This window comes from Cenococcum geophilum (assembly GCF_001692895.1).
Source record: "Cenococcum geophilum 1.58 unplaced genomic scaffold K441scaffold_9, whole genome shotgun sequence".
Taxonomy (NCBI): domain Eukaryota; kingdom Fungi; phylum Ascomycota; class Dothideomycetes; order Gloniales; family Gloniaceae; genus Cenococcum; species Cenococcum geophilum.
The window spans coordinates 3285366-3302161 of NW_027137567.1; the positions used below are offsets into that span (position 1 = coordinate 3285366).

At 49.4% G+C, this 16796-nt stretch overlaps 5 protein-coding genes across 5 annotated transcripts; 1 reads left to right on the forward strand and 4 right to left on the reverse strand.

The window, feature by feature from the left end:
• Nucleotides 1-1639: 1639 nt before the first annotated feature.
• K441DRAFT_489960 (HET-domain-containing protein) lies at nt 1640-2449 on the reverse strand (the record flags this gene model as incomplete). Its single annotated transcript, XM_067641970.1, has 1 exon — nt 1640-2449. A coding segment is annotated over one exon (810 nt), but the record flags the coding sequence as incomplete, so codon positions are not given.
• A 2962-nt stretch (nt 2450-5411) lies between these two features.
• K441DRAFT_694364 (uncharacterized protein) lies at nt 5412-6730 on the reverse strand. Its single transcript, XM_067652721.1, has 2 exons — nt 6233-6730; nt 5412-6174 (listed from the first exon to the last, which is right to left on the reverse strand). The coding sequence occupies exons 1-2, from the start codon at nt 6328-6330 to the stop codon at nt 5730-5732; spliced, it is 543 nt and encodes a 180-aa protein (XP_067507359.1). The 5' UTR covers nt 6331-6730; the 3' UTR covers nt 5412-5729.
• Nucleotides 6731-8059: 1329 nt separating this feature from the next.
• Nucleotides 8060-11410, reverse strand: K441DRAFT_373150 (uncharacterized protein). The gene is made up of 4 exons (XM_067641467.1): nt 10891-11410; nt 10469-10830; nt 9023-10254; nt 8060-8965 (listed from the first exon to the last, which is right to left on the reverse strand). Exons 1-4 carry the CDS (start codon nt 11318-11320, stop codon nt 8233-8235), a joined length of 2757 nt encoding a protein of 918 aa, XP_067507360.1. The 5' UTR covers nt 11321-11410; the 3' UTR covers nt 8060-8232.
• A 1444-nt stretch (nt 11411-12854) lies between these two features.
• Nucleotides 12855-14836, forward strand: K441DRAFT_373065 (uncharacterized protein). The gene is made up of 3 exons (XM_067641466.1): nt 12855-14017; nt 14074-14458; nt 14514-14836. Exons 1-3 carry the CDS (start codon nt 13054-13056, stop codon nt 14590-14592), a joined length of 1428 nt encoding a protein of 475 aa, XP_067507361.1. The 5' UTR covers nt 12855-13053; the 3' UTR covers nt 14593-14836.
• A 26-nt stretch (nt 14837-14862) lies between these two features.
• K441DRAFT_373153 (uncharacterized protein) lies at nt 14863-15423 on the reverse strand. Its single transcript, XM_067641468.1, has one exon. It carries the CDS (start codon nt 15389-15391, stop codon nt 15002-15004), a length of 390 nt encoding a protein of 129 aa, XP_067507362.1. The 5' UTR covers nt 15392-15423; the 3' UTR covers nt 14863-15001.
• Between the last annotated feature and the right edge of the window lie 1373 nt (nt 15424-16796).

Here is a 16796-nt window from a genome sequence, read left to right on the forward strand (position 1 = left end):
GTAATGGAGTCCTACTCATCCCGATCCTCAATCAACGTTCCCTACGCCTCCGCCGACCTACGTTAAGTCTTATCTAGGTGGTATTAAGAAGCCGCGCCTTATGGCCATAGAGCATATGCGTCGTCTACCTCGTGCCTCTATATCAGTATGCTGAGTACGGACGCCACTTGAAAACAAGATTATCGCGATCGCGAAAGTTAAAGTTATGACATCATAGAGGGCACGCAGTTGCGATAGCAGCGATAGGGGTGGGTAGAGTCGCCATATCATCAGAAGTTGTCAATCAGGCGCGTATGCAGGAGCTTCAGATTAATCTGATTTCTGAGTCAGGAACTTAGGGCTCCTTTTCAACCTGACGCCAAGAACTTCATTTCAACTACTGTATACGGTTTAGTCTAATGGAGCTTCGGATCAGAAAGTCGTCAGTTCTACAGTAGCTTGCAAAACCGATGTCACCTTTTGCACACTCTTCATTGTTTTCATCGCTTGTCGGACATGGGGTCCCCGGCTGACGTCCAACCAATCAGGGCTAGCAAGGTGCAGGGGCTGCAAGAAATGGTATTTTGCAGGTTGCTTGGAGAAAATTTCTAGAATTCTCGGCAAATCCGGCTGCAATCGGTACAGAAACAGCAACAGGAATTAAGTGGGCGGAGTGGTGGAATGTTCCAGAACTATGAGGACCGTTTTGAGCACCTGATAGTGCTTAAAACTCCAAATTTGTTCTGAGTAGTTTGAAAGAGCTTATTATAGTATCCTCGACACACACCTATCATGTTACAAAATATTCTTCTTTGATCGATACAGCTATTATGAATTATCATTAGCCAAGGCGTATCTCACGCCTCTCAATTCCAGCCAAACTGACACTTGTGTAATCTGAGCTGAACAGGGTTTGGGGCTCCCCGAGCCTGAACTGAATGATGCCAACGCGTTCAAAAGTGGCTTTCTCTTTCTCTTCAAGAACCAGAGTGTCAAACTTGTTCTTTAAATATTGCCGGACATAGGGCCTGCCATATTTGAACATTGGGGTATGCGTCATGAAAGTGCAAATGAACTTATACTCTCTTCCAATCTGACGACCGTTCATAGGCAGCAACGTATGGTTTTTTTCAGCGCCGAGCTCGTCCAAACATGAAGTTAATTTATTATCCGCGAAGCCGTTGGTAGGCTTGCTCGTCCAAGTTACGGAAATATCGAACGTCCACCCGGAAAGATGCAGATGAGTAGGCCAAGGGAGCGACTTGGTAGCCTCCACGACAACATCGAAAGAATTCGAAACAAGGAACTTTATGACATCCCCATTCGGCTCTCGTCGCTCGACGAAAATATCCACCATCGGAATAGGTGTGGTATTGTGCCTATTACGTACGTATCCTCGGTTCTGGTTGGTCATGTGTATCCCAGTGCCATAAGGGGACCAGTGAGGGTAACGCGCGGTTTCATCGTCGGAGCTTCTCCATCCAACCCAGGACCAGCTTGGGCAGCTTTGCCGTCTCCTCATGCCTCTATCGCCGTCCCAAAGTAAAGCATGAATAATGCTAGCACTTGCCATATTTGTCGAATCACGTGCCCCTTTTCGTGTGCCATAGGCCGTCGGTGGGAGAATCGGTAAGCCATGCAGGTGATATATGATGCCCTTGAATTCACTGATTATTCCTAGAAAGGCCCGAAGAGCATCGTCCTCGAATGATAGATGGCGCTTCCTATATTCTTGAATCCGTTTGAATATCTCGCAAGGCCATTTTCCAGCACCCCGAGTGGGAAATGCCTTCGAAAGATTGATGTTCTCAGGGAACCGTGTCGAGCTTGATATGTGCAAGTCGGCCAGGGGAACTGCAAATGCTTCGAAACAGTGCATATTGGCACACTGGAAATAGATTTGCTGGTCCGTGAAAACCAATCGACGTCGGGAAAGTAAACCTTCTTGGTACGTCCACCCACGTGTATTCCATTTAGAGGAGTTAATCTCTTTCTTTGCATCTGGGATAGGTAATAGAAGCGTTTCTCCGACTTTGAAACTGTCTTGAAGAATCCTTGGTCGGCTAACACCAGGTAGCCCATAAGCAGGGCACTCTCCAGAAACTGCAATAATCGTTAGAGCCGAGTTCTTGTAGATTTGACCCATATCTCTTATGAGCCCATCCTTCTCCGGCGCATGAGTTTGACGGATGCAGTATCGATCAACCCAGAGGTATTTGTAACGAAGTCGCAATGTTACTAGTATAGCATCTTCAATTGTATTAGGGGCTCTGAGCGGCAATTGATCGTAGTTTCGTTGATCGTCGTCTTGGTTGTTGCCCCACAAGTAACTGAGCGTCACATATGGTGTCGAAGAACTTGGTAAAGGAAGTATTTCTCGCGTACGACAGTTGATAACTCGAAGATTGGCTATACCAGGCCCCGTGTAGCCGTTGCAAGGCGTTTTGTGATGAGTACCGCAGAAGTCGAGCCATTCAACAGGTAGCTCCCAAGGTAGGTATTCTGATATTTCTCGAACGGAGAGTTGTTGGGGGCCAGTTTGCGGAATTCCAAAAAAATTCAATTGGTCGTAATAATAGCGAAATGTATTTATACCTACAGATAGGAGCATACAGTCGTTGACTTGCACTGATTTCGGGATCGTGAAAAGTGATTTTGCAGAAACGGCTACCAGGTGCAGGGATTCTACTTGGTACCCCGGAGGTTGCATATGACGCAGAAAACCACAGAGACTACATTTCGACTCGTAATGAATGTGTCTCAGTCTGCAAACTCGACGAGGAAGATCGGATTCGGCAGTTTTGATGATCGAAGCGAAATCGATTTTTTTGCAAGAAGCGCAGAGATAATCCGTTTGATCCCCTTCTTCATTCAAGGGTCCTTGAGACAGACCGGCCACATCCAGACGAGAAGTTTTCGATTTTCTGTTGCCTTGGGAGCCATGGGAATTGACTTTTCGTTTCATCTTTCGATGATTAAGCTAGTGTTGGCCAGGCCGGGCTCTTCAGGTTCTGTTCATGTATGGATGCTCGACTGAAGGAGAAAGGCGTCTCTAGAAAAAGAATGTCCATATCTTCATGATCATGTTGAAAAAAGTTGAGCGGACAGCTCGTGGCAAGCAGGCAAAGAAGCATGGCTGTGTACAGTGGGCGCAAGTGCACTGCCTCGTTATGCGCATGCCTACTCAATGCGTATACTTTGGAGAGAAGTTATGATTGGATGGACTTTGGCCAGCGGCCCCTTGTCTAACAGGCAATGAAAACAATTGAGAGTGTGCACCGGTTTTGCAAGCTACTATACCAAACGATCGCATCATCTAGATTGGCTATATTCTGGAGCCTCTAGATTGATTCTGAAGTTTCAACCGAACAGCTCCTTAACTCTGTTTTAATTCTTTTCTATCCTCTGAATTATAGCGCCTATCTTCAATCGGCCCGTTTAATAGCCACTTATCTAAGGCCATGTCAAACTCTAACTACCAAGAGTAATCCACAATTTCAGCTTTTAGCGTCCCTTATGCTTTACAATACCTTTCACCGGGAACACCTAGTATCCTCCCCAATCGGATATATAGCCCCTACTTTGCCCATTAAATCAATATACAATCTAACACCCCAGATATACTCTTGACATTTGCCCTACGTCAGGACCTCAATCCGGTCCCAAAGACGGACTGCAGCACCAAGCCCTCCCGCCATCGCAAGGGCCAGTAATCCAAGAAGCCCCAAAAACGACAATCCTCTCTTCCCGCCATCCACCAGCGCACCCCGCACCAACCCATTAAACCCCGCTCCCTCCCCAAAGCCCCAAACCCACAGCCTAAAAAGGTCCCAGACGCACACCGTCCTACCCAGGCAACTCATGCAGCCCCGAACCCCCCGACACCGGCCTCACCGACGCCGTCCTCGCCGGTGCCGTCCTCGCATCCTTACCTAGCCGCGGCCGCGGCGGCAACGACGACGACTCGACCTTGTCCGCCGGCAGCTCCACGACATTCGCCGCAGTCGGCAGCTCAGCACCGCCGGGCGCCGGGTCGTCCACGGCCCGCGACGACGACGACGAGGCGTTCAGCTCGTCGCTCGGGTCCAGCACCTTCGCACCCGCGCCGAAGTCGACGTCGCGCTTGCTGCCTCTGCGCACGCCGAGGAGGTAGGCGCCCGCGACGGCGGCGACGGCGATCACGGCGATGGGGACACCGACGCCGATGCCGACTTTGGCGCCGATGGAGAGGCCTGTCGGGGGGGTTGGTTCGCCGGCTGGGCCGGGGGCCGGGGTGCTGGTGGTTTGGAGGGTCGTTGCGGTGGGGATTCTGGTTTGAGGGTTAGTTAGGCTGACGGGTTGCGTGCTGCTGGGCGGCGGGCTTTGACGTACTCTATTGTGGGCTCGAGGTTTGAGCGCGTGGTGTCGGGGGTGTTGGTCACGGTTGCGGGAACGAGGTAGGTTTGGATGTCCTTTGGCAGCGCGGTGAACCAGGCGGGGGTCTTGCCATTCGCGAGGTCGGACTGGATGATGGAGGAGACGGCCGGGGCATTGGTTTGAGCGAGGTTGAGGAGGGAGGACGGGAGAGCTGTGAGGAGGACCGAGTAGACGGATGCGCTGGAAAGGAGTCAGTTATATTGGCGTCTCTCTGGAGAGCAATTGGGCTCCGCAGTGAACAATACTGGTGAGGGCAAGAGAGAAGGAACATGACCGTACGAATTAAGTGTACTCGAGGTTGTCGTCGTGGCTTTGCCCTGTCTGGCCACAACTTCAGGATTGATAGCCCAAATCATCCACGGGCACGCCAGCGGCGCCAGAAACAGCGAATATAGAAACATTCTTGCTTGATTCTGTGAATCCGCCTCAACCCCATAAAATACACAGCAACATTGCGCCCTTCTCTCTCAGCAACTTGGATGAAACAAAATGCGAGGTGTGACGCAAGCACGCCGATCCAGAGGTGCGTTGATGCTGAAGCTCTCCGTGTGCCGGAAGAGCGTGTGGTGCGATTGGTTCATCTCCGCATGTCGAAGGGTTTGAGGGGAACCGGACCAGCCCGCTAATNCGGTGCGAGATCCCGGGACCTGGGAATCTCGCAACGCTGCGAATTGATGAGGCGGTTACGTGTCGTGGGCTCATGGATGCGGCTTGGTGGGTGTGGACGGGTGTGGACGGGTGTGAACAGGTGTTGGGGTGGGACTGACATCAAAGGTTGACGGGCAATGGCCAGGATGGAAGGCCCGCTATGAGACCGATCTCGGGGTATTTGCTGCACATAACGATGCAGGTACTTTGGCCTAAATAGAGCGCCTGACAACCCTCAGTTATTTCTAGATGTCTCCCGAGCGAATAGGTCTCCCAATTCCGGGGATGAGACCACTTCATCACCGGGACTCCCCTGTCACAGCGCTACTTCTGCAGCGGAGTCCAGAACCATACTACGAGCAAGGACACCATCTCCACCAGACTTCACGTCAATTATCAAGAGCTTCTCCACCTAACATTCAGAAGCTATAGGATCATTCAATCAAGCGTCGAATTAATTACGGATTAAGCTTAGAAATAAATATCGGAAGCGACTTTTGAAGCGTGCGCCTTGAAATCGTAAAATGAAAGTCATCCCACTCAAAAATCCTCTAAACGACCCCAATCCAACCCCCCATAACCTTCGTGAAAACTATTTAAATTCCCCGACAATTGCGCCGCGCTCCTCCCTCCCCCTTCCAAGAAAGTATTAATTTTTAAGTTCCTTAACATACAGCCGCCTGTATCTACAGAGCGAGCATGCCGAGCAGGCCAAGAGCGCCAGCAACACCTGCGCCAACCACGGCGGAGGGATACGAGGCTCCGCCACTAGAGGTTGATGAGGCACCGGCGCTGGATGCACTGCCAGCCACGCTGCTAGCTTCGGTGGTAGTGGCCTTGAGGGAGGCAGAGTGCACGGAGGAAATGGTGGTGGTGTTGAGAGAGGATGAAATGCTGGCGCTGATGGAGGCCTGGACGCTGGGGACAGGGGTTGTGGGGGCCTGCTCAGAGTAGAGGATGGGCAGGTAGCTTTTCACGTCTTCCGGGAGCGCGGAGTACCATGCTGGGGTCTGGCCGGCAGAAAAGGACGACGCGATGATGGAGCCAACCTCAGGAGCGTTGGTGATGCCAATGGCGAGCAAAGAGGGAGGTAGAGCAGTCGCAAGGACGCTAAGGACAGAAGCCTCAGTTCTGAGCATGACAATTAGCTTTTGCAGGTAGTCTCTTACGTGACTGTGGGTTTACGAACGGGTTCTCGGTGGTGCTGGCGCTCTGTCTCTTCTCCAGCCCAGAAGCAGTAACACTCAGACTGAACAAGGCCGGAATGATAAAAGTCTCGAACTTCATGTTGGCAAGCACAAACAAACGCGTTTGAATTGCTGAACGAGCGTGGGGAAGACGGGCTTAGCGTTGCTTATAGATAGAAATACGAAGCAGTTGTGCTGAAGCATGAGGTGACGGGTTCCTCCTGAGACAAGGGCGCTCGTGGTATATATGGCCGTGAAATCCAGACGGGCTGGGGGGTGCTGCTGGTGGTGTCTAATGCAAGATTTGATTCGGCGTCCGCCCAATAATGGCATCCCTGGAGGACTAGAACTCCGGCTGACTCACAGGGTGTGCAGAACCGCCTACGCGTCCTGGAACGGCTGAGTCTCTGCATGCATGGGACAACGCTGACGAGCTGCAAAGCTGTCGACGCGGATAGCTACTTTCCGTTCCTCAACCTATATTGTTCTCACCAGTAATCTGTGGAGGAGGGTTTCTCGAGGCCAATGGTATCCTTGTCCTCTCGCAACTCCCTCAGAATCTTAATTTTCGCATGTCGCTTCATGCCAAGAGGACTGGCTCACCCTGTGCAAGTGAAGCCTATCTTGTCAGGCCACCAATAGCGCTTCGAACCCGGGAACTTCCATACGTTATTCTTACACAGAGGCATATTTGATCCGAATCAGCATTTTTTTCATTCGCCGAATCTATTCGGTCCTTCGTTAATCATTGCGTTTTATATTAGCCGCTAGTAAGTTTTCCTGTTCGTTATTAGACCAGGTCTTCTGGCAGAACACCTGCTACAACACCTGCCCGAATCAGTATGGCTTGCACAACTCTTGCCAAGGAGGTGGATGGAGGATTAGTTGTAACACCTGGTGGATCAGTTGTAACACCTTGGTGGATATGCACTAGGATAACACCACAACATCTGCCGTATGAGGAGTAGTTGATTTCGTAGTGCCCGCAGCGATGAGGCTATTTGAACCTTACGGGCCAGGGGGGCGCGCGAGGGAGCTCGTCTACCCTTTCTCTCACCACCTTACGATTTGGTGACTTTGTGTCGACCGGAATTTGAGGCTATAAGTTATATTGTCCTAATTATTATTATCATTTGTTCTTGATTCATGTCTGATGCGGTCCCAAAATCGGTCCGTGCAGACAAATACCGATAAGTTATTGTCCTAATTAGCGCTGGCAATAGGACCGGTCTTTTTGGCGCCAATTAGCGGTCAACACTTTGTATCACGCTTCCAGACCGTCCGTTACTACTCGCGACGTCGAATTTGAGCCGGCAGGAGGCTCGAGGCTACCTAGGGGGGGGAAGTCGTCGTCCTCATCGTTGTAGAGGCGGCTCATTGATTTAGTTGTTTTACACGACTCTAGTTACAGTATACAAGTCAAATTCGAGCGACGCGGCGAGATCGCGATGAGAGACTTGATATTAATCAATCGGGTATAGTATATTGGTAAGGGGCCCCAGTAGAACTTCAATCGGCGGTGTCCGTGACTAATTTATATACTAACTCTACGCGGCAGATGTTTCGCGGATCCTCATTTGGCCAGAAAAACTGGTCTATTGCTTCTATGAAGAGTGAAATATTGCCCTCCATAAAAACATGCACTAACCCATCTTAGAAGTCCTTCGACTACGTGCAGTACTCCCAAATCCCACATTTTATGACTCTCGGAACCAGATGACGGACTCGAAGGTGCTTCAAGATTCTATCGTGACCTTTAAGCCCAGATGCCATGGGTTAATGGGGGACGAACGGAGCAGTTCTAGCCCCTAAACAGTGTGATATATTTCGCGGATTTATATGGCCGCATCTAGACAAGGACGTACATTCAGAGGGTGTAGAGATAGAATAAGAGTTAAACAACCATATAGCCCAAAACAAAGGAAATTTTCTAGGTCAGACTCTGTCACTCCCCACACCAAAGGTCTCACCCACAACAGCAAACAAATTCAAACCCCACCATCTACATCTCCGTCCTGGCTCCCGATTCCAACATCCGCCCCAGCACGCCTCTCGCGCCCTCACTCCACGCCCTAACCCTCCCAGACCTCTGATCCGCCCACTGCACCCTCCGATCCCAGACCTCAGGATTCACGCACGTGGTCCCCTCCACCACATCCCTGGCCTCCCTCCTGCCCTTCGCAAACGCATACTCGGAGCGCCTCGTGGCCTCGGCGACGCGCCGCGTGATCAGCTTCGCGGTATCGCGCTTCCTGGCGTCGGTGAGCGAGTGCAGCGCGCGCGCCTCGGCGAAGAAGTCGGCGAGCTCGTCCGCCGCGTAGCCCTTGCCGGCCAGCAGCGCGGACACGGCGGCCGTCAGCAGCGCCTGCGTGTTTGCGCGCCGGTCCGAAGGCGCGAGCGCTGAGTGCACGGCTTGTCGCTTCTTCTGCGGTCGCGTCGACGCCAGCGCGTACCGGAGCAGCGTGAGGATCGCACCCGTCACCGGCACGGCGGCGTCGGAGGCCAGCTGGTGGTAGAGCAGCGTGTGCAGCGCGGGGAAGTGGGTTGCGAGAAGGCCTTTGACGACGTCCGGTTGGGGGTTTGAGGGAATGAGGGAGTCGGTCCAGGATGCGTGGCGGAGGACGGTGGTGATTTCGGTGTTGATTGTGCTGATAAGGGATAGGGTGGTTTCTTCGAGGGCGGCGCTGGAGCAGATATTTGCAGGGGAGGTCGGGAGGTCGGCAGGGGAGTGGGCGCTGAACCATAGAAGGTCAACGCGGCGCGATATGGGGAGGCTTGCAACGATCATGTACCGTTCGAAGGCATCCAGCTGATGGTTTACAGTTCCTTCCTGAGAAGCTTCATTGTATAGAGATTGCTGAGCATGAGTGAACGTACTGTTCGCTGGCTCGATAGCAGCAAGAGATATATGAGGCGCTGCCCCAATTGAAATGACAATACTACCACAATCCGATTCGAAGCCTCTCCTTTCACTGATTCCCAGTTCAGGTAGTCTCTCCATGGTCATGTCAATCTGAGCCATTGATGACTCCCTTTCTGCAGCTTTGAAGCTGACCAAGCAACGCTCTTGCGGCAGTTGCTTTTGTAGAAGTTTGGATATCCTCCTAGCTTCAGACTCGGGGTTAGCCTTACCGAAATGATGCCATCTTTTCTTGACTGGGATGGTAAAGTGAGTGTAGCCAAGGTGACCAAACTGCTTCTGCTGCGCAATCGACCTAACCAATTCGTCGACATCAGAAAATTTTTGTGATTCAGGAACGGTTTCGTCAAGCGTCGACATCTGGTGATGATTGGCAAATGCGACAGCCGTGAGTAGCTCTTCGTATGATTTAAAGTCGGAGGACTCCAAGAAGAGGCAATTAGTCCTATTCGAGATTGCTTCAGCTAGCCAGTGTGGGTCGCAGAGTTCTGCAACATTATGGCTACCATGCGTGAAGAAATCGAATTTATTGCCGAGGAAGAGGACTGTTTTGCCATGATAGGATTCCAACACAGTTTCACTGACTAGCTGTCCTTCTCCAGGACGTGGCTGGAGTCCGCCATACAAGCCAACATTCCAGGTGTCCAATTCCATTTTCAAGTCTTCTCTAATGAACTTCTCGATGAGGCGGGAGCGCTGTCTTGAAGTAACCGAATTTGTTATCAACAGGAAGTCCGACTTAGGATTATAATGGTACTCATTTGAGATTTGGGTGGCGATCTCAACGCGGTGTATGAGAGTCAGAATTTCTCCAGCTCCTTCATCGTCGTCTTCAGGAAATGTTTGTATTGGGCTGGCAATGTAAAGGTCAAGCTGGATAACCACGTGCTGATAAGTTTGGGCATCGTCGTTTATCCGCAAGGTTTGCTGGACACCACAAGGGCTAGTAGCAGGCACCGCAGCTATGTCCTGAGCCACCTTATCCAACCACTGATCTTCCAATGTACGTAAAGCCCCGTAGTCTGCTGGTATCAAGATTTCCACTTCTACTGTTCGAGGAATGCGTGCTGCGGAACCGATTGGGATGTGTCCTTTGTTATACACCTAGACATTGTTAACTTAACATCGAGTAAAGCAAGATTAGCTCAGTATTACTCGAAAAAAAGAAAAGAGAAAGATTACTGAAAGTACCAGCCATTGCTAGAGTATCTCTGTCATAAAGAGGACCGTTTTAAGCATCAAAAGGCTCCAAATCACCCGAAATACTTCTGAATGCTTTCGTGCACTATTCTGATAAACGCACGGAAATTTCTCTCACCTCACAAGTGATTTTCCCTGTAGTCCCCTGGGCAAGAGTGGCAAGATTGCTGAAGTTTCGGAGCTCACATGGATATTGCAGGTCCACGGTCTTCGTGTACTCGAAATGCGGCAATGGACGCTTTAGCCAGGGCATCTCCGCGTTGATGACTATATCTTCCTGACGAAAGAATTGTACGCCAGGCAGCGGGTCCACCTCGTTAGGCCGTATTAATACCTTAATGGAACCTTCGACTGTCATGGAGTGTCCAGCAGGAATTGATACTGGAAGGGAAGTTGTTCCTTCATGTCCTAGAACCGGCTTGAACCAATCCGACTCAACTGCTGTGACCGGAATTGGGCGCGTTGGAGATGGCATGCCACCTGCAATGACATTAGTAGTGCGGAATGCATAATGTGCATAGTTTCGGATTGATGACCAACCAGTATTTCTCACTTTAATCCTTTTGATGAATAGGTGTTCTCCGGGCTCGAAGATTCCGTCTCCGTTCTCATCCTCGATATCGAAATCAACAAGTTCCAGGTTATAAACCGATCGATATAGGTTCTCCGCACCATTGTCATTATAAACTACAATAGTGACAGAGCCGCTGTGACCATCGTCTCCCTTTCGTAAAGTAGTTACGACAGGAGTCCCATCTAGACCGGCTTCCCCGTCTGGGGCTGCGACTCTCTGGAAGTCTTTGTGTACGGGCTTTGGGTCACATCCAATGCAATTACCCTCCCCACCGTGGCATTTACATGCCCCTGGATCGACTTTTTGATGTCTCATAGCGCCATATCGAGCGGCGACCTCTGCAATTAACCCTGGGAGATTTCCGCCCGCTACGGCTTGTGCCCGAATACCTGTCATTACGTTTGTTCTTTTCAATACCCAGATCAGTGGATGCCAAAGTTGTGCTGGTCAATGTAGAAAACTCACGTGCCCGAAATCATCGTGGATTTAACTCTGACTAGTTGGTTCGACCCCGAAACTCCATTTCTACCGATGCACGCTAAACTCGTCAGCCTATAATATGACCGAGGTAAGCAGCAGCATTGGACTTAGGGTGGTTTACCAGGAGTACAGTAGTACTTATAACCGATCATTTCATTCCTTAAAGACTATTAGATGCGGCTCTGCCGAAATTGCTTCCAGAACTCACCATCTATGACCAGGGCCCCCCTTCCCCCCTTTACCACCCTTTCCGGGTGAGCCATGTCGACCTGGGGGACCACCTTTTCCCCCTTTCACGTTGCAAGACGTGGCAAGGAGAAGATGGGTGTTATCTTCATGCAGTCGTATCTCAATATCACCACCGTCACCACCACTCGCTCCGTCAGTACCTCTTCCGGCGCTGTGATACTTGGTTAGTTACCCTTTACAAGACCGCCCCATAGCGTGAGGCCCCAAATTAGGCCATATAAAAGAGTTACAATGACACTCACTTCCCCCCGTTGCCCCCATTTGCTCCAGGCTAAAGGGTGTTATTAGCGGATGAGGTCTGTATCAGAAAAATGGCAAGAATAATGAGCGGTATACTCACTGTTGCATCAGTAGTGCGTGTCGCGGCAGTACCATGCTCTCCATCTGATCCATTTCCCCCATTGCCACCAAAATCTCCCGCTTCACCGTCACCTCCAGTCGCTGTCAGTAGGATATCTCTTCCAACTGGCACCTCAACTGCTGATGGCGGCTGCTGCAGTGACTGGGACTGAAGCACGTTCGCACGAATTCCACCTTGGACTACCGCGGATTCAAGAAGCTCCACGGCAAATGAACCTGCTCGGGAGCCTTCGACTGCTGTACGAGCATGCTTCCCGCTTTTCCCGTCTAGGATTTCAGGCTACAGTGCGATGGAAAAAAGTATTGTTAATGAATGGTACTATAATCTTTAATATCAATTCGACAAGCGAAACGGTATGAAATATTAGAGTGCTGAGATGATAAGTCTTTCGGTCCCACTAGGAATCTAAGAGATGGTACTATCGTAATAAAATAAAATAATAATAACTTACAAGGATATCATCTTCAAAAATTTCATCGTCATGAAACTCTTCAGCCAAGCGGCGACCAGCAGCCTGTGCTGCTATAGATCCGTGTTGTCCATCTACCGAGAGCGTGATAGGCGGGGATGTAGTCATAGCTCGACAGGTCCTTACAATAACTTGATTTCTTTGCCCTTCTCATACAACACGCGCAGATGAAGATGGTGAATTCGATGGAGTCAATTCACCGTGAAGGCTACGTTCCCAAGGCTAGCCTTGGCATTTGATGCCTCAGTCTTTGTCAATACAATAAAACACCTATTATTGCCAATCGCACCACGTCAGCTGCCGTACGATAACGTGCCACTTGATTAACTTCCATTCGCCCAAAAGATGCATGTATGTAGGGGCCAAAGAACGCCATCTGCAGCCTGGTTGGACGAATTGGACCTAGCGTGGAAATGCGTCAGAAATGTCCCCCACCTGCGATAGTTCTACCTCTACCTAGCTCTCATCCTTTAAACTGGTTCTTAGTATTTATTGTCATTTTTAGAAGTCTAGTAATATGGTGCAACGACAGCCCTGGGACATACTTGGACATTAATAGAGGAAACATCAATGTCCGAAAATCCAGCCTTGTCGCGTTCAAAAATCTCAGTCTTACCCATTCGACCGAGTAATGCTCGAGGAACTCATAAAGTTAGCATCAAGCCACGGAAGGTATGCACGCCCAGTGTCCAGGTCACCCAGGCGCCAGAAAATCATGGATGCAACCTTACCAGAACAGCCCCCCAGTCGATTCGCTCGGGTACCTTTCAAGATCGGCTTCTTGCTGCTCAACAGGCTCAAGAAGCATGGTTGAATAGTGCCACACAGGAAGTAACCACATTAAGGCTCCAACATGAGGAAGTACGAAGGATTTCGCGGCAAGCTCGACAGCAGGTCGAGGATCAGCAACGTCAAGAACGTCAAAGACTTCAAGAGCTGCAACAAGCAGCCCATCAAGCACGACTTGCGGAGTCTACAGAGAGAAAGAGGTTAGAGCTGTTGCGCGAAGAAACCGAGCGAGTAAGGCTCGCGCAAGAAAGACAAAAGCGAAGAGACGAAGCTGATAGATTGCGGAGAGAGGCCTATGAGGAAGAACGGCGGCAGCTGGAGGAACGGATAGCTGAAGTAGAACGGCGGCGAGTGGAAGCTGAAAGGATTAGATTAGAAGCGGAGGAAACGGAACGTCAGCGACTAGCGGCAGAAGCAGCGGAAGCTGAGAGACGGAGATTAGAAGCAGCGGAGGCAGAGCGCCGACGATTAGAGGCGGAAGCGGCAGAAGCGGAGAGACTTAGACTAGAAGCAGAGGAAGCAGAACGCCGACGACAAGAGGCAGAACGCCGACGACAAGAGGCAGAACGTCAACGATTAGCGGCAGAAGCGGCGGAGGCGGAAAGGCTTAGATTAGAGGCAGTGGAGGCAGAGCGAATACGGAGAGAGCGAGAAAGGGAATGCGCGGTCTGTATGGATCGCCATGATATGGATTTCATGATCAAAGTACCCTGTCCACATTGGTATTGCCCAGAAGACCTGTCCGGTAAGCCAACCACTGAAAATCCTAGGAAGCCGTTGGTATTATCTAACGGGTATTAGATGCATTCCAGAATGCTTTGGATAGCAGAAGACCCTTTCAATGTTGTGGGCAGGAAGTTCCAATATCTCTTCTGCCCGCTAATCTCCTCCAACTCGATTTCATTGTGAGGTACGACCTACTCCTGCTAGAGCTCGCCACACCAAACCGGACTTACTGCTCAAACCGTAACTGTGGCTCCTTTGTCCCACCAACACAATATCGAGGACCTGATGTTGCCCTGTGCCTGGCATGCGGATACAATACGTGCAGGCATTGCAACGCTCCACATCACCCAGAAAGAGATTGTCCAGAAGATGAAGCGACACAACAGGCGTTATATCTTGGTGCAGCCCGAGGCTGGAGGCGATGTCCAGGATGCAGAAATTTGGTGGAAAGGATTGACGGGTAGAGTATCTCCTAACGGGCTAAATGATACTAGGCCGCTAACGAAATTTTCCAGTTGCAACCATATGACGTGTCAATGCAGACGGGAATTCTGCTATGTGTGTGTGGCGATTTGGCGAACGTGTTCTCACTAATAACTTTACCTTCCGAAGAGTTGGTGCGTTGTCCGGCCGTTGATGTTTTATGGTGTTTGAGAATGTGCTGGCAGCTGTTGATCGCGAGGGGTCCACTTATGTATTTGAGTAAACTGAGAGGGAAGGGTGAATAAGTTAGTGGCTGCCACACAAAACATACTTTAACTATGCTTCTAAGGACCTTCGAATGAGGGCCATCAGGCCCGATGCATGGTCCTTAACCTGATAGAAGCAATGTGCGTAGCTTAATGTGATATATTTCTAGAGTGTGGCCTGGCGTAAATCCCACTCTGAAACGTTGTTTCTCAGCGGATCCCTCCCCTCAAAGAGGATATCAACATGCTTAACATCACCCTCTCGGTAGCCATATTTGATTCTCTGTCCTTGTAGAGTGCTATGGTGCTTAATCTCATCTCCAATTAAATTCATACCGTTCGGCCCAACTCTCTGAACAACTGGCATCAATAGCATTGCTAACGAGAAAAAACCTTTCATCTTGAATGATGGCTTTGTTAGCGAAGGCGAGAAGACAGAGAAGTGCAGTGAGCTGTATAGCGCAGATACTGCCGAGAATTGTCGGAGCGTAGCCCCAGTCTACGCTGAGCATCTGCCCTTGGGTCGGCTTTGTTTTCTGATTCGGAATGGTGTAATTTAGCCTATGGTCGTCCAAAGCAGCAATAGAACCAATTGAAAAACGTGGTATGATGTTCTGAATGTCGTCCACGTTGACGACGCAATACGGACTCCAAGGTGATCCGACTAAGTATGGTGTTGTCTGAACCGTATTATGCTGGTTCATGGCGTAGCCTGTCCAGGCAATTGCCCCGGCGCAGATCCTCGCCGCCGCCGACAATGAGATCGAGCGTGCTGTTGCATTGAAACAGACTGGGAGTAACAATTATATCGCCGAGCGTTTGGGAGACTGTCAGATTAGTGCATCGGTCACCAAAGAAGTTCCTGTGGTCGGCAATGTAGCTTATCGGCCCCTCAACCCAGACTGGTATTTCATACGGAAACTAGCGCATGCCATCTTTCTGTGTATGATATTAGACCATCGAGAAGGAATATCGATACAGCAGAGATGACGACAAAACAGTGTGTCCAAGAGTCAGCGCCGCTGCTAGCGTCGCTGCTAAGAGGCTGATAACGTAAGCAGTCAGCGAGCTTATAGAGTTGTGACAGTCAGTCAGCTATAAGACTGCAGCTAGCTAGCAGCTCGCTGCCTTAGTGGTAAGATTTGGTAGTAAGTTAAAGCTTTTAGTAGAAGTTAAGGATATTTAAATCTTTAACTAAGATTATACGCTAAGCAATAAGAAACCTATGGGAATCTCTTACTTAGCCATAGTAAATAAAGCATTTTCCCTAATATCTCTATACGCGCCGTAAACCCGTTTTCCTATACTAAAATTTACCACCTTACTATTTATGCAAAATACAACGTACATTACATTTCACGCGTTAGCTAGATAGTAGAGCTTCTTCCTCTAGTTTTTCCTCTACTTTCTTATTAAATCCATAATTTACGCGTTACTTAACTCCTTTAATACCGTGTAGGGTTCGTAAATTAACTGCTTCCTCCCCTCTTCTAATTAATAATAATACCGAATTGGGCAATTAAGATAATTCTATATTACGAGAGCCTCCTCTAGCTAATTAGAACTACGGCTATATCTTTCCTATTAATTAGGATAATCTCTACCTAATAATATACGGCAAGCTTACTGGTAAATACGGATACCGAGTTACTAATAAGCGGTTGCTATTAAGTAAAGCTCCTATATTACCAATATAGAAGCATAGGGTAAACCTTTTTTAGAACGGTCCTTTAGGTAAAAAAAAGGCTCTAGCTATATAAGCTCTACTATCTAGCTTAAAAACCAGGTACTTTACTTACAATTAACGGCAACAATTATATTAACGGCCATTTAAAATTAAAGCATAACCTTATTATTAACCCTAAAAGTTATAGTAGTAGAATATAACAACCAGCCGTAGAAGCTTCTACTTCCGCTAGTAGTTATAAACGCCAGCCGTTCTGGGCAGCTGGCTATGTTTAAGCCTATATTAATTAAACAATTCTATAAAATATTACCTTCCGTTAAGCTATAAGTCCTTCTACGCGCGCTCTGCTAACATTTAACCGTCCTTAAATCTAAAACTGTCTTATAAAGGCGCCTATATTACTAAGCAATTAGATTAAAACC

Coding starts and splice junctions, on each gene's coding strand:
- K441DRAFT_694364 (XM_067652721.1), bottom strand. CDS start 6,330: ATGAAGTTCGAGACTTTTATCATTCCGGCCTTGTTCAGTCTGAGTGTT. Junction 6,175..6,232: donor GCCAGCACCACCGAGAACCC/GTTCGTAAACCC, acceptor TGTCATGCTCAG/AACTGAGGCTTCTGTCCTTA.
- K441DRAFT_373150 (XM_067641467.1), bottom strand. CDS start 11,320: ATGACAGGTATTCGGGCACAAGCCGTAGCGGGCGGAAATCTCCCAGGG. Junction 10,831..10,890: donor GATTAAAGTGAGAAATACTG/GTTGGTCATCAA, acceptor ATGTCATTGCAG/GTGGCATGCCATCTCCAACG. Junction 8,966..9,022: donor CAGCTGGATGCCTTCGAACG/GTACATGATCGT, acceptor TCTATGGTTCAG/CGCCCACTCCCCTGCCGACC.
- K441DRAFT_373065 (XM_067641466.1), top strand. CDS start 13,054: ATGTCCGAAAATCCAGCCTTGTCGCGTTCAAAAATCTCAGTCTTACCC. Junction 14,018..14,073: donor TTGCCCAGAAGACCTGTCCG/GTAAGCCAACCA, acceptor AACGGGTATTAG/ATGCATTCCAGAATGCTTTG. Junction 14,459..14,513: donor TTGGTGGAAAGGATTGACGG/GTAGAGTATCTC, acceptor GAAATTTTCCAG/TTGCAACCATATGACGTGTC.
- K441DRAFT_373153 (XM_067641468.1), bottom strand. CDS start 15,391: ATGAACCAGCATAATACGGTTCAGACAACACCATACTTAGTCGGATCA.